Source organism: Macrobrachium rosenbergii, chromosome 11, assembly GCF_040412425.1.
Source record: "Macrobrachium rosenbergii isolate ZJJX-2024 chromosome 11, ASM4041242v1, whole genome shotgun sequence".
NCBI lineage: Eukaryota > Metazoa > Arthropoda > Malacostraca > Decapoda > Palaemonidae > Macrobrachium > Macrobrachium rosenbergii.
In genome coordinates, this window is record NC_089751.1 from 46,779,805 (window position 1) to 46,795,396 (window position 15,592).

General features: G+C 35.5%; 1 protein-coding gene across 50 annotated transcripts in view; it reads left to right on the plus strand.

Annotated features, from left to right (window-relative positions):
- The window catches only part of osp (outspread), a 321,240-nt gene that overhangs the window by 294,169 nt on the left and 11,479 nt on the right, over positions 1 to 15,592 (plus strand). For 46 of the 50 annotated variants that reach the window (XM_067111805.1, XM_067111810.1, XM_067111815.1 and 43 more), the window contains 8 exons: positions 1,624 to 1,721; positions 1,933 to 2,092; positions 4,787 to 5,017; positions 5,368 to 6,810; positions 7,889 to 8,167; positions 8,506 to 8,979; positions 13,322 to 13,432; positions 14,336 to 14,471. In XM_067111805.1, the coding sequence (XP_066967906.1) occupies positions 1,624 to 1,721; positions 1,933 to 2,092; positions 4,787 to 5,017; positions 5,368 to 6,810; positions 7,889 to 8,167; positions 8,506 to 8,979; positions 13,322 to 13,432; positions 14,336 to 14,471 (2,932 nt within the window). The remainder of the gene's footprint in view (positions 1 to 1,623; positions 1,722 to 1,932; positions 2,093 to 4,786; positions 5,018 to 5,367; positions 6,811 to 7,888; positions 8,168 to 8,505; positions 8,980 to 13,321; positions 13,433 to 14,335; positions 14,472 to 15,592) is intronic. The other 4 variants (XM_067111842.1, XM_067111814.1, XM_067111813.1 and 1 more) reach the window with 1 other exon arrangement.

Genomic DNA, 15,592 nt, shown 5'->3' on the forward strand with positions numbered 1-15,592 from the left:
TGATTCTGTCAAAAATGTATTTCATAACATTAATGTAATAATTTTTAGTTCAAAACTCTGGGCAGCTAGCTGTATGTATGACATTATGTGTGTGTGTTTCCTCTTTGTGTTTACGCAATGATTGAGCTTCAACACATGTAAGGGTTCAGTACATATACAGTGCTGTATTATACACTTATACAGTAGTAAAAGTACATATGTTTTGATAGTTAATAGAACAGTTGTTATTGGTTTATATTACTGTGCCATTCTCTCAAACACTATTTTAATATGACTTTCCCAACAGACAGGTTCAAAGTTAACTATATATCAGTTTATTAAATTTTATGTAAATGTAATTGAATATTATGCTGTATATGTATGTACTGCACCCTTTATAGTTATCATTATAATGTGCACCCTAAAACATAAACACACTGTTGCATAGATACCAGTAACATGTTTTGGTCTCATTAGTGTACAAGATGAAAGAAGTTACAGTATTTTATGTCATGAGTTATATACACACTGAACATGTTAATATGAAATGACAATAAAAATGTAATATAATGAGATAAAACTCTCTCTCTCTCTCTCTCTCTCTCTCTCTCTCTCTCTCTCTCTCTCTCTCTCTCTCTCTCTCTCTCTCTCTCTCTCTCTCACAGCATCAACTCTAATCTTTTATCTCTTTTATCTACTGATTCATCTGTCATTTTATATTGAAATTCATATATGTCATAAAATATGTTACCATAGTTGATTATGCAAAAATTACAACCATGCAGTAAAATAAATGTGATATTTTTAAGAAAGACTGAAAAGCACATTACCCGATATGCAAAACTGATATGACTTTTGAATGCCAGTCAGCATACAATTGTATTTTCATATGGATTGTACCTTGGCAACTTTTAAGTGCACTTAGAAGTATATTCTTTTTTTTATTTTGCTCTCTTAATAAAACAACAATAGAAAAATATTTTGCTGTACATTCCTCTTTTAATGTCTTAGAAAAAGACTACTCTTCAAGAGGGGAGGGGAGTATATAGACAATTCTCCCCCTTCCTTCACGCTGATGCTTATGTATGTGCCCTCTGTACCGAGTGAAAAAAGTACTGAACAGTGAGTACAATAAAAAGAGTATGATGAATGAATATAGTAAGAGACAGTACTGTTAGTGAACAAATATAGTTACAGAAAAATAAAAGGGAAGAAAGAAAGATTAATGATGTGTGAATATTAAAACCAATTATCCCCTCTCTATCTCCTCTTTCATACAGCAGAACATTTTGTAGATGTGAACAGTAATAATGTAGTAAGCTGATAACAGTACTCCGACTAATGATGTAACTTCAGAACAGTAAAGTACAGTATCTTGTGAGATAATAATATTCATTACATAAAAATAGAAATATCTTGAACCAGAAAAGACATCCACAATATAAAAAAAAAATGAAAAAAATGATTGCCTATACAGCTCTACTGTAACTGGTTTCTCCTCAAAGAAGTGCATATGTTGTTAGAAAAGGTAAGTATACATGCACAAACTACAAAGTTAATGAACCACAATGCAGGGTTGTTGTTTTGGGATTATATCTTTTATAACATAAAATCAAGGGTGATCAGTATTCTTTCTTTCCTCAGGTATCAAACTTGATGGAATCTGAGGCCCCAACTTCCAGTTCGAGTGGGAAAACGCCCTTACGACCAAAGTCACCGACGCATCCTGCCTCACCTTTAAGGTTGTTGTTGTAATACTTTGTTTGTAATAGTTTACTGTCATATTCTCTGTTTGATATAAGTATTTTTAGAGTATATGTGTGCTTAGAGCTTAAAGCCTCATATGTTTGGCCAGCAATACTTGACTCTTTATAATGTAGTTTAGATTTCCATTAAAACAGTAAAATTATTCCAAATTTTTAAATATTTCTTTATTTTATTTTCACTTTCTAGATCGCCACTGAGGTCCCCATCAATGCCTCGCAAATCACTTCGTTCACCAAGGGTTACTCCTGAGAAGACAGTTAAATTAAGTCGATCAGAATCAGAAACAAAGCACCTTAAAGAAAGGATATCTAACTTGGATAGAGTTTTGACAACATTAGAAGCTCAGGTATGTCTTATTTCATATAAACTTTTGGTATAGTTGTGGTAAAGTATAAACTTTTGGTATAGTTGTGGTAAAGTATTAACATAAAGTTTTATGAATAATTTATGTTAGGGAGACTGGTAAAGCTAATTGTATTGCTGAACAAAATTATCAACAAATTTTTTAGTGACATTTTGTTTTGCCAAACCTGTTAACTTGGTATTAATTATGTAAAACATCCAGACAACTTCTTTGTCTGTGTGAATAAACTCAGAATATGATTATGATTGTGGAACAGTAACAGTGCTAAACTGATTGCTATAGGAGGGTAATGCAGTACTGTACAGTAGCAAGGACCGTAGATTACTGTGGGAGGGTAATGCATACATTTCTAAGGTTTGTTGTAGCCTGCCCTTATTCTCTTCTTGCAACACCATACAGTATGTTCTTTATATTCCTTTGCCATTTTACTGTTTACCTACAACTTCTTCCTACACCAGTTTTCATATATCAGATTAGACTGTTAGGGATTATTGTTACTGAAAATGAACAAGCTAAATTTTGAACAGGCTGAAAGGTCAATAACTTAATGGAACAAGCTACCATAGATATAAGACCCACTTGCAAAAAAAAAGAGGGGATAATAAATATATAAATTATGGATATGGTGTCAGCATAAAGCTATTCATTGCCTTAACAAATTTATCATGGATTATATTCACAGAATTATTACCAAGTTGGGCACTAACCATTTTAGCAAGGGTTTATTGGCGTTACCGTTGCCACTGAAAATTCACATGATCAGTAAGGCTGACAACACCACCCTTTGTCTAACAAGGTGTTAAAGACACAACAACAATGGCCATTTTGTATCTGCAGTATCATGACAATAATGTAGCAAATTTCTTATTAAATTTTGGTTTTAATATCCAACTGATGATCCAATCATATCAAAAAGTAAAGAACAAAAGTTACTGTAGCTAGACAAGTCACAAAGTGTTAGGAAACATATAACGTAAGGCAATTGCGTGATGTTTTTCTGAATAACAGCAATCAGTTTTTATATTTTTATTCGTTGGTTAATAATTTGTGAACATGTATATTTAATTCTGGGAGTCATTTTGGAACTACTGGGTCAAACTGGTGTTTAGGTGTTAGTCTAGCACTGGTAACCATAACCTTTAGGTATACCCAAACCAAATTATCAAGGTATTAGATGCAGGGTGAGTTTTTGAGGAATGTTTTGGATAAAAGTGTGTCTTATATGGCAGGAAATACGATAACTATCACTTATCTCTGGTTGGCATCACTATCACTTATTTCTGGTTGGCATCAGAACTTAGATTGTTCACCCTTATCAAGATACTGTATTAGGGTATTAATAAAGGTATTGGGTTTGTATCCATGAAATAAAAAAAAATGTTTAAAAACCTTAATTCTTCATACATAATTGAAAACCAAATCTAGCAAGTATTAAAAAATTTTACCATATAATATCAAATAGGCCTAAGCAGTTACTGTGTTCCACTGCTTTCACATTTCATGAAGATCTTGAGTAGTATAGGCTATATAAATATATTGCACTTCAGGTTAACGGACAGTTGGGACCTGCCTCCTGATAATTAAAGAAATCTGTTAAGTAACAGAGATTTGCATATAGCCTGAACCATACCCAAGAACCAACTCACATAGCTTATAGTGTACAGCAATTCCATATGAAGTATAAATAGCCTGTCATAACCATCACCATGTTTTGTAATTATCATTGTATTTAAAATATTAATACCTTTTCATTCAATACAGAGATATATTTGCAAAATTAATTGCTTCTAAACTGTACAATTTAGTCTCGAAATGAATTGCTTCTAAACTGTACAATTTAGCCTAACAAAAATGTAGCCAATTGCACTGTTTCTGCTTGCTTATGCATACAAGATATGTATAATACACAAAATTCATACAATATAAAAAAAAGGATCATAACCTTTTTTAAATATAAATGACAAAACACCATGCATTTATTGTGCTCTCTCTCTCTCTCTCATTCTTTATAAAAAGAAATTCTTGGGAGAGAGAGAGAACACACACACACACACACACACACACACACACACACACACACACACACACACACACATTTACCTTTATGTAATGCATACATGTACAGTATATATACACATGCACACATACACAAACCAAAAATAGTATTCATGTAACACTACATTGTATTAAGTACAATACTGTACTTTGTTAAATAAATGTCAATAAAAATACTGTACAAGACAGAGTGATAGAGAAAGGGATGCATAAATGTAACAATGCACTGCTAGTACAGTACATGAAGTGTAACTATATTGTACACATCATGTTTACAACATGTTAGGAAAAATAACCGCACATACTTTACTTGCAAAAGAAAAAACACAAAAATACAAAATAATTTTTCTTGTCACACTGTGATTCATCCAACAAGTAATGAAATCTGGTAAGTTGAGGTGCCATCGTATATCCACAAGATACAAAGTTGCTTTAAAAATCTGTGCTTTTGCTGTGAACCCCTTGTGTAATTGGATTTGTATGCATGCATGTGGTATTTATATTATTGTTAAAGTATTCATTGTTCAGATTATCTTTAATTTTGAACCACCCATTACATTAGTAAGTAACTTCTTGTAGAGACTGCTTATTCAGTAGATAATGAAATTTGTTTTACTGCAGATAAGTGAGTGTGTTGCTTGGGCGGGATCAGTGGAGTGTGTGTGTTCATGTGGTGCTCCGGGCATTTCCTCTCTACAGCAGCGCTTAAATAATGCCATCAGGATAGCTCAGCTTCGACATACTCATGTGGATCAAGCTAATGTAACTAAATTGCGCCCATTAGTATTACGTTTACAGGACATGCTCAGGGAAAAACTGGCTGAACTAACCAACCGCAGAGATCATCTAAAGGTATGACTCATGTACACTACTCTAGACCTGGTATTATCAATAAAGCTGCTGGATTGCTTGCAGGTTTGAAAGTTAATACAGTTATTGTATGTAGATTGGGGAAAGATGCTTAGGCCTAATATTTGGAATTTCATTATATTTCATGTATAAAGTACAAGCAGCCAAATTCAAATTATATGCAAAGTTTTAGTAGCTGCTTTTAAATCTCTATGGAATTGTTGAATTTTGAAAGGTTTATGAATGTTATTAAAACAAATTCATACAAATTTTTAATATAATTTTCTATTATTAAAATGTTAATTATTTCTCTTGAATATCTGCAGCTGCAAGATTTCCATTATGTGTTTCAGGCTTCTGGAAAATGGACTCGTGATATGCAACTGAAGTTGTTTGCTGAACGCCTTGCTTATGAAACTTTGGTTCTCAGTCAGATAGCTCAAGTGGTTCAAGCTGCTCAACGTCCACATATGTATGAAGTCTCTGTTAAACTTCAGGAACTGATTGAGGCTCACAGAAAGTTATCATTCTTAGAAAAGAAATTAACTAATCCAGATTTTGATATGGAAACAATGGCACCTTTAGATTTTTATACTAGTTTACTAGCAGAGAAGTTAGTCGTGCAAGGAGAAGTAGCAAGTAGTATCAGTCCTTCGAATGCTTCTGTTCGCAGCTCACTTACCGGAGCTTCTAACCTTAATGAAACTTGCAGAGATCTCCAAACTCGGTTATTGGAAAGAGAGCGCTCATTAGCTAACTTATTAACTCAGTACAAAGAAGGGAAACTTCATGAAGTGGCTGTAGTCATGGCTCGAGAAACTGTCACAGGTGCTGGGCCACCTCATGATGACTCTGTGTTATTAGAGGAAGTAAGAATGAGGGAGGTTTGGACGATGGCTCAAGATTTAGTTGGACAGGAATTGGTCAACACTGAGGCTGCACAGTCATTAATGAGACTAGGACATCTACTAACTCCAAATAGCTCTTCACCCTCTCCTTCAACACGTCCTACAGCAGCTACTGTTGAAAAGTGGCATACAGCAGCAGAGGAATCCCTTCGGCAGGAAATGGAAGAAGCTGTGTTTACTTTAAGTAATAAATATGAAGGTGTTCTTGCTCAGTACAGAGCAGGTGATACAGGTGTAATCAATTCTGTAAGTGCTAATATGGAAACTGTTCTTTCAGAATTTGCATCTGTTGTAGCTCAGAAAGCTGTAATTGATGGCCAGTTGGCTGTAGTTCAGGGAGATGGAGAGTCCACAACTTCAACATCTGAACCTCTTACCATAATTGAAGAGACCCGTGATACAGTTGGATCTGCTAGTGATGTGGTGGCCAGTGAAGCACATCTCCTCATGTTTCTTGGTGGATGTGACTCTTCCATGGAAAGCCTAGTACAGCCAGGACTAGATCAGGCTGAATTCACCTTTATGTACAATAAGGCACTTGCACAGGGAAACAGTGAGCTTACAAAACTTCTGCAAGCTGCTGCTGGGCAGGCTAAGGCTGATGTAAGTTCCATAATTTCCCACTTAAAGGAAGGTGAGAGTGAATCATCTCATAGTCTAAGTCAGTCGCCATTAAAAATGCCACCCTCACCAAAAGCCAAAAGAAAAAGTGAAAGCTCTCGCAGATCTAGGAGAGCTTCAGACATAACAGGAATGGCAGATGGTTGTCAACAGTGTGAAGAACTGCGACAAGAAGTGGCCAAGTTAAAGAGAAGTTTGGATTCAAAACGTGTGAAGGAACGGGAGGCCGAGTGTAAACAGTGCATTGAGTATATGAACAACTTGAAGGTAATGCTAGTGTTTATGTTTTTGAAAACTTATAAAAGGAAATTCAGCATTTTTTTAAATGATTTAAAGTACTCTGTTCCTATACAAATATATTATTACACTACTGTATATAATTTATGATTCTTTCTATATTCTAATTTGTTAATTTCTTTGTGTACTTTTTCACTGACATTTCTTGTGTTCTGTCCTTGCTTTTTTCATGTATATATTTAGACTTGCCTTGTAGCAACTACTCCATACAATGTTTCTCTCTCTCTTATGTGCACATTGTGTGTGATGGCTTGTACTTTTTTTTATAAATAACTTGCCTACCAGTGTTGTACTTTCCCTCCCTATGTTTTCTATCTAAGTATGGCAAAAAAGGTAGAAATATTTATTTTTTAATATAAAAATATTGATTTTACTTAGTCTCCCAACCTCTCAGCTTTCCAGTCATTGAAAGGAAGTTAATTTAACAGATACAATCTACTTTTCAATTGCAGATGAGTTTTTCTCATCTTGCTGTCTCTTATCCTTCTGGACAATCCATAGCCCCTAGCAACAGCCTAAGTCCAATTCAAGAGACATGTCAGGTAGACAAGACTTCTTAGGCCTACTAGTTCTGTTTGCAGTAAAAAGAAAGGTTCTTTTACCTCTGGTTATGATATACTATATCACCTTCCTTCTACATCTGACTTCTCTCCTGTCCTCATCTTGATCTTTTTTTTCTTCATTAATAATAACATTTTTGAGCAAATTTTACTACCGATGAAATTTGTTCACATTTTATTCTCAGTGTCAAGTCCTACACCTTATGTTGATAGCATATTTAGCACTTGTGCTACCATTTCCTTGCTGCACATATTATAGTTTACATTCCCTGCAATCTGATTGTTAACCAATGTGTACATATAAGCTATTAGAAGCAAATCTTCAATTCACATCTTTTCTTGCTAAAACTGATGAGTGAAAGTATTTACAAATGGATTCAAGGAAATATATATTTTTTTCAGAGTTTTACTATAAGAAAGCTTATGAAATTTAGAATTTTACCATCATAATGTATAAATCTCGCTCATAGACTAATATTTATGTGCAGGCATTAGAGCAAGATCACAGGATTGCATTATCAGCTTTACAAGCCCAGCATGATGAGGAAGTTTCAAGATTACGAGAACAGGCCCGGCATGAACCACCAACACGCGATAGTGATGATGAACTCACAGAACTCAAGAGGAGATTGTGCCTTTTAGAAGAGGGTTATGAAGCACAGATTACTTCTCTGAAACAGCAATATGAAGATGCCCTTGGAAGTCAACCTGATATGTGTGAAGAGAAAGTTCGTCAGAGATATCAGAAGGAAATAGAACATTTAAGAGTAAGTTTAGATCATGAGTCATTTGCTCATCAATTTTTTTTTGCTTACACCATTGTTAGAGGCACACTTGAGTTGTACCTTTATTGATACAATTTGAATTTTATCTTAAAGAAACGGAACACAGTTATTTTTTACTGGCTTGTTCAGTGACTAAATATTAAGTTTATCAACAAGTAATAGAAATAATTATGCCAAAAATATTTATACATTTCAGAAACATCTATTTTTATACATACAATGTTAATTATTGATATAGTTGACCATTTGAAATTTGCTTGTTTTCAGAAGTCCAAATATTTTTTATTACAGTAAATGAATTCTTAAAATGTTTTTACCAGGGGCTCTGTGAAAAAGGGTTAAGTGCTATGGAGAACTCTCATAAGCGTATGCTAGCAGAATTAGAAGAAAAGCATAGGCGAGAAATGGCTGCTCTTCAGGCCGAAAAAGAGCAAGCTTTAGCTGAAGAAACTCAGGCAACTTTAGCGGCTCTTGATGCGATGAGGAAAGCTCATGAGGCTGAAGTGCAAAGAGAAATTGGAAAATTTAAAGAAGAATTCATTAGAAAGATGCAGTCTGGTCATGACATTGGTGCCATTCACAAGGAACACGAGGCAGAAATGGAAGATATAAGGCACGAAATCCTGTCGCTTTCTCAGAAGTATTCCATAAAATGTCTTGAATCGGCTGCATTAGAAGAAAAAGTGGAGGCCCTGAATAAACAACTTACTGATGCCAGTAAGCAGGTGTTTGATTTGGAAGCCCGTAATAAGCAACTTAAAGCCCACTTGTCTGCTCAGGTTTCTCAGTTGCAGGTATGTAAATTTTTTTTCCACTAAGTCACTTGTGAACTCCCTTGGACAGTTTCATTTGCAAATTTAGTTCTTCAGCAGTTCATTTTTAAGGGGTGCGCTAGTTCTTTTCTCAGGAATAGGTACTTATACTTTAAAATATTAGTTGTTGAAGAACCATATAAAGTGAAATCCATAAAGGGATTGATGAAGTGGGATAAACATGCTGTTCATGACATTAGCTTTCAGTAATAAGTTTTTGCAGGTACTTTCTTACACCCAGTGTGTAGAAATGAGTCAGTTATGCAATTGATGAAGGGTATTTAAATTTCACCAAAGCTCCTAATCAACTTAAATGTTCCAAGTAGCTAACATGTGAGTTACTGTTTATGTATGATTAATGTACCTTTTAAATTTGTGCAAAATCATTATACACATACATACATAAAGCACAGTACCATACAGGTTGACCATCACTAATCCAGCATCATTGGGACCTGCAGGGTGCCGGATTACAGAGTGGTTAGGTTAGAATACACTTAACCCAACAGTTAACCACCTTATCCTACCTTTAAAATATAGTACCCTGCAAATCAGTACAAGTTGGTTGAGGAAAAAAGAAACATAAAATGAATATTAAATGAAATTTTAAATAATCATAGGCTTGCACAAGAAGTTCATCATTGCTGCTTCCAAAGTGAAGAGCTGGAATTTGCATCTAAGCACATTGACATGTCAGGATTCCTATCTTCTTCATCTGGGAATTTTTTTATATATATTTTGCACTATTTTCATTTATATTTTTATTGTATTTTCTCTTTTCATTTTTACAACCCCAAAACTTACTGCAATCAATGTGTAGGGTACGTCCAAATGCACAAATTCATTTCCTGATGTCGGAGAACTTGTTACAGCTTGTTTTGGCTCGTGTTGTCACGCTTATGATTTTTTATTTATGTTTTACGCTATTCTCATCTATATTTTTACTGTATTTTTCATGTTTGTATTTTTACAACCCAAAAGATGCACACAGTTTTGTGCGTAGGGCACGTATGCGTGCACACACTCATTCTCTGGCGCCAGAGAACTTGCTACAGCTTGTTTTCGTCCATTTATGTTTTACTCTACAGTGTTCTCATTTATATTTTTCTTGTATTTTCTCATGTTTTTATTTTTTCAACCCAAAAGATAAAGGCAACTGTGTACGTAGGGAACATACGATGATATGTGCATCCTCAACTTATGGCGTCGCTGACTTACAGCGATTCGATCTTAAGGTGTTTTTTCAGTGCCGTTAACGGTCAGTGCCCTAACTTGCAAGTTACAGCGCCATTGACGGTACTAACAGCAACAATAGGCGTCAAGTTAACAGCACTTAAAGCACTGTAACTTGATGCAACATTAAGTTACAGTGCCATAAATGCCGTTAGTGCTGATAATGGAGAAAAAATTGACTTATGGCGGAATTAACGGCGCGGCGCTGGAGCGGATCCCCTGCCTTGAGTCGAGGGTGCTCTGTATATTACAAAAATTAGAACAACACATACTGCAAGAAGAATGGGGGTCTATCTCAGAAGAAGCCATGGAAACCCTCAAACGCCAGGACACATGCTTTGATTAGTGGAAAGTATAACACCACGAAACACACACGGACACCCAAAAACACAATCCTACTAACACAACCAGTAGGAAGGTATCACAGGCTTAGGACAAAAACCGGCTTGGGGAAAGGAGAACAAAAGCGAACATCCACTCTCCAAGGTGGTTGAAGTAAGACTGAATGCATCGTAAGGTTCCAGCTGGGTCTCTGACCCGCTTCCACCTCATCTAAGTATGAGATGCCAGATGCCACAGATTTCTTGCATATATGATTTTTCATTAATTTTAAACTGGTTTCCAGCTGGCACCAGAAGATTTATCCTAATGTTAAGACCAAAGGTTTGTTAGTTATGAAAAATACAAATTTATCATTTTATGCTATTCTCATTTATATTATTACTGCATTTTCTCATTTTTTTTTTACAACACAAAAGATAAATGCAGTCATGTACGTAGGGTACATATGTACGCACACAAGTAGCACCAAAAACAACAGTGGCAGGTTGGTGCAGTGACCCGGGAAATTTGAAATTGCACTAGACGAAATTAGTAGTCTGTATTAGTGATGGAACCGGATTAACGATTGCAGGATTAGTGATGGTCAACCTGTATATACTGTATACAAGTAAAATGACTTCATATTTAAATTTAAAATATCTTTGAGAATTTACATTTCTTGTTCAGGGGTATATTTACTTTGAAAATGGAAGTGATTCAAATGTTATAAAAAAGAATGTATTTTATACTGTTCTAAATAACCGAATGATTAGCAACAGCATTGTTAGTTTCTGAAGTGCCTATACCTGTATTCTGTTTTGGTTATGATTTAATTGTGAAATGGTTTACAGTAATATGCTCTTGGCCACACAGTTGTGTTCAAAGGCCTGTACTCTGACATACTTGGCTGTACATGTATTAGTTCAGAGAGCATAAAGAAAAGGAAACCCTTTGTGCTAGCTTACTTGGTTCCTGAATATATCAGAGCCAAGGAAACCTAGGAATTATGTGAAGGGTGACTGAAGAATGCTTTATGAACATGGCTAAAAAGTACCGTATTTATAGTGTTTTTTTTTTTTTTTTTTTTTTTTTTTTTTTTTTTTATTACAAAAACTGGAGCCTGTCACTGTGGTCAGTATAGAATAGAATAGAATACTGTATACAATTTAGGCCAAAGGCCAAGCACTGGAACCTATGAAGTCATTCAGCGCTGAAAGGAAAATTGAGAATAAAAGGTTACAAAGGTGTAACAGGAGGAAAACCTCGCAGTTGCACCAAGAAACAATGTTAAAAGAGGGCGGAAGAAAGATATGAAAGGACACACAGTAAAATGAATGAAAGGGCTTGCAGCTAGGGGCCGAAGGGACACTGCAAAGAATCTTAAGTAATGCCTACAGTGAAGCGCGTGAGTTGCACTGACAGCACTACCGCCCTACGGGAACTGTGGTCAGTATGAACATTAGGATAAATAGTTGAAAAATGTTGTTACCTGTACTTGTAAATATGATTGTAGTTACCTGTACTTGTAAAATAATCTTGTAATTCCACTTGCATATTTGTATGTCAGGTGTCACATTTGCCATTCCTTATATAGTTCTGTAAAGAAACTAAAGATGTCAAAGAGAGGAAGAGAGAATATCTGTGATGGAAATGCCACACAGTCCCCTGTGGTAGTAAATTAAAGGGGAGAAAGAACCATTGTAAGGAAATATCATCAGCAGGCATCACAATGTACCTTACAGACCTTACAGTTCGTTCAGGTTGCCCCAGGTCCCTCAGTGTGAGGCACCTCTGCTGTCTACCAGAGAATTGCTAATGCATCTTCCAGTCTTGGATGGTCTGGGATGCATCTTAAATATTTGTCGAGCTTATTCTTAAACACATCCACGCTCACTCCTATGTTTCTCAGATGAGCTGGTAGCGCATTGAATAGACGCTGCATTATCGATGCTGGTGCGTGGTAGATTAATGTCCTGTGTGCTTTCCTTACTTTTCTTGGTATAGTTTTGGGCACTATTAATCTACCTCTGCTTGCTCTTTCTGATATTTTTAGCTCCATGATGTTTTCGGTAATTCCTTCTATCTGTTTCCATGCCTGGATTATCATGTAGCGTTCTCTTCTCCTTTCAAGGCTATATAAATTTAAGAATTGTAGTCTGAAGGGAGTTGGGGGGGGAAGCAGTTTTAAGTTTTTCTGAACTGTAAAGAGAGTGATCACTTTAGCTTCAAGATACTATTTGAGAATCAAGGGAATTTATCAGGGAAATCTATGAAGGGATGGAGGTCTAGAGAAGGAAAGATATGATAATAGGATGCTGTCTTTCAAATCATATATGGTATGTATAGTACAGTATAGTGAGGTTTGCAGAACACAAATAAATAAAATAATTACCTCCCTGGATGACATCACTGCTACAATAGTTACGTGGAAATCAAAAGAAAATTTGCACGAAATTATTCACAAGCACAATCCAGGGACTCTTTCTGAAGTCTTGCTTATAATAATATAACACACAATGAATAGCCCACTCTCTGACCTCAGATATTTTCGTATCTGATGGGAGAGTAGAACTTCAGCAGCAGCTATGTATTCTACACATTTTCCAATGGGGTTACCACCATTATGGCAATCAGTCTTTCACCAGTCTGACTATTCTAAATGTCTGAGGTAATTTTAAAGTCATTCTTTGTATCTTAATTGCATGAAAATTTGTAGGCATTCTCAAAATAATATACTAATTTTATAAAATATTTCATTCATATTCAAAAGGATGATTCTGGAAAGGATACCACAACCCAGTTTCGCTTGCTTGAGAGCGAGTTAGTGTTGCGGAATGAAGAGATTGCCAGACTCAGTCAGCAGTTGCAACAGGCTCAGTCGGTAAGCATGACCTTTTATTCTCTATGGCTAGCAAATGTGGCAATGCCTGTTTCACACCCAGATAAAGAGATTTTAAAAATTTTCTAATATGGTAGACCTAGCAATTGTGACAAGACATAAAACTTGATTTAGGCCAGAAAGTGATCTTTTCATTGTAAAAAATAAAAAAAAATTTTTTTAAATACAGTACAGTACATATCGATTCTGAAAGTGCAGTCATAGGAAAAATCCCCAAATTTAGCGAATTAATTATATAGATAATTTTTGTACTTCATGTCACAATGTTAATAGTTTGTCGTGTGTGTCTGTGGGCTGTGTCATTCTATATATCGTAGGCTCATGGTGCTCATATTTGATAATTTCATTGTGAAAAGATTGACAAATTAATTTTTATCATCTCTTTATTTCTAAATAATTCAGTCATTGCCACTTTCCTGCTAATCTGTATTACTTTCTCAATTGGAATAGAAATGTAGTCCGAGTACAGTGACATATGTCTCTCAACCTGTCCTTAGATCATTGTTTTTCATGTCTTAAATATTAGTATTTGTCTGTGCTTTATAATGCACCTACTAGAAGCCCTTAGGCACCCTCTAAAATGATCATTTTTATGTTATGCAGATTAATGGAATGACATGCAGTCTTGTAGTTTGCCAGTCACTAGCATAGACATATGTATCATTTCTGTGTGCTTACATTCTTTATACAATTTTTCATCCCAGTTTTTTAGCTGATAAATATCATAGTCAGTGTTTGCATGCTTTTCTAAATGTCAAAGTCACTTTGAGAGTATGTGTATGCATGTGTGCATATTCGTTAACTCCTCAACAATGGTAAATGTTGCCATAAGAAAGATAGAAGTAGGGTGGTTTAGATCTAGTGAGTTGACCCATGTTGCTGCAGCACGAGGCTGATCTGGGTGAGCTGTGTCGCCAGTTGGGTCACTTCCTGAAGGCTGAGAGACAATTGAGGACCGACGAGGTATCTTCTCTTAGGGAAAAACTTGAGCGCATCATTCTCACCGCTGCCAATATGAAAGGTAACAACTACACTTGACATCCTCACTCACTCCCACGCATGCTTCAACGCTGTGCAGGGCAGCATGCATAAACTGTCATCAGCACAGTACAGGATTGTTTGTAATTTGGTATGCATGCAAAGTAGGTTTGGAGCACAACACGTAGTTATTGCAAACTTTTGTGTTACATATATTACACACAAGAAATGGAAAGGCAACACTTCAACTTCCACTTCTGAAACATCTATGGTGTTTTGAATGTGAATAACTTTTTCATTACCAAAGCTTGCACTTGCAAATTGTTGATTGCTGTAGATGATGGTATGTGGTATTTTGGTATGATTCATGAACTGTTTAACCAAGCCACTTTTATACTTACTGGCTTTACATAATAAGATATATTCTTAGTTTGTTAATGTTTCATCAGATATGTTCAACAATATTTTGATAAACGAAAGAAAAGTTTGTTTTATTACAACCCCATTAATCTTATATTTGCCTTATTTCATGGTTCACAAATTCCTAGGCTTACCATCCTTTTTGTTAGAAAGATGACCCTACTTTTCATGGTTCCTGTCATTCCTTAGGTATGTATCAGTACAGTAATGTATCTCTTTCTGGTGAGCATCTGCTGGTGTAAAAACTAGACATTTCATTCCCCTGGATTTGATTTGACTGAGATCATCAGTATAGCACTCTTCTTCAAGATAGAAACATCTGGAAAAGGCTCATTAAAAAACAGGCGACCCTAACTAGGGATGAATTTGAGAGAAAGAAGTCATTAGATTGCTATTCAACATTCATCTGCTCATTTGACTTTTATGGATTCCAGTGTCTTGAAATCATTTATGCTTAGCACCTCAGTATTGAATAGTGATTTCTACAATTGTATGTACTTTGCAGCTGACATGTCCATGGGTAAGATTGCTGGTTAAGACTTACTTTGTTACCATTTAATCATCACCCTGTGAGTGTAGTCTTTTGCAGTGTTTTTCATTCAGCTAGGGCCCTGTAAATGCAGATATTCAGTCTTTTTCTTCACTGTTAATGTTTTGGAAGTGTGCTTTGTTTTTTATCACCCACTTCGTATTTTTTTGTCTTTTACTATACTGTAGCGAGGGCTAAGATATTACTGTGTTAGC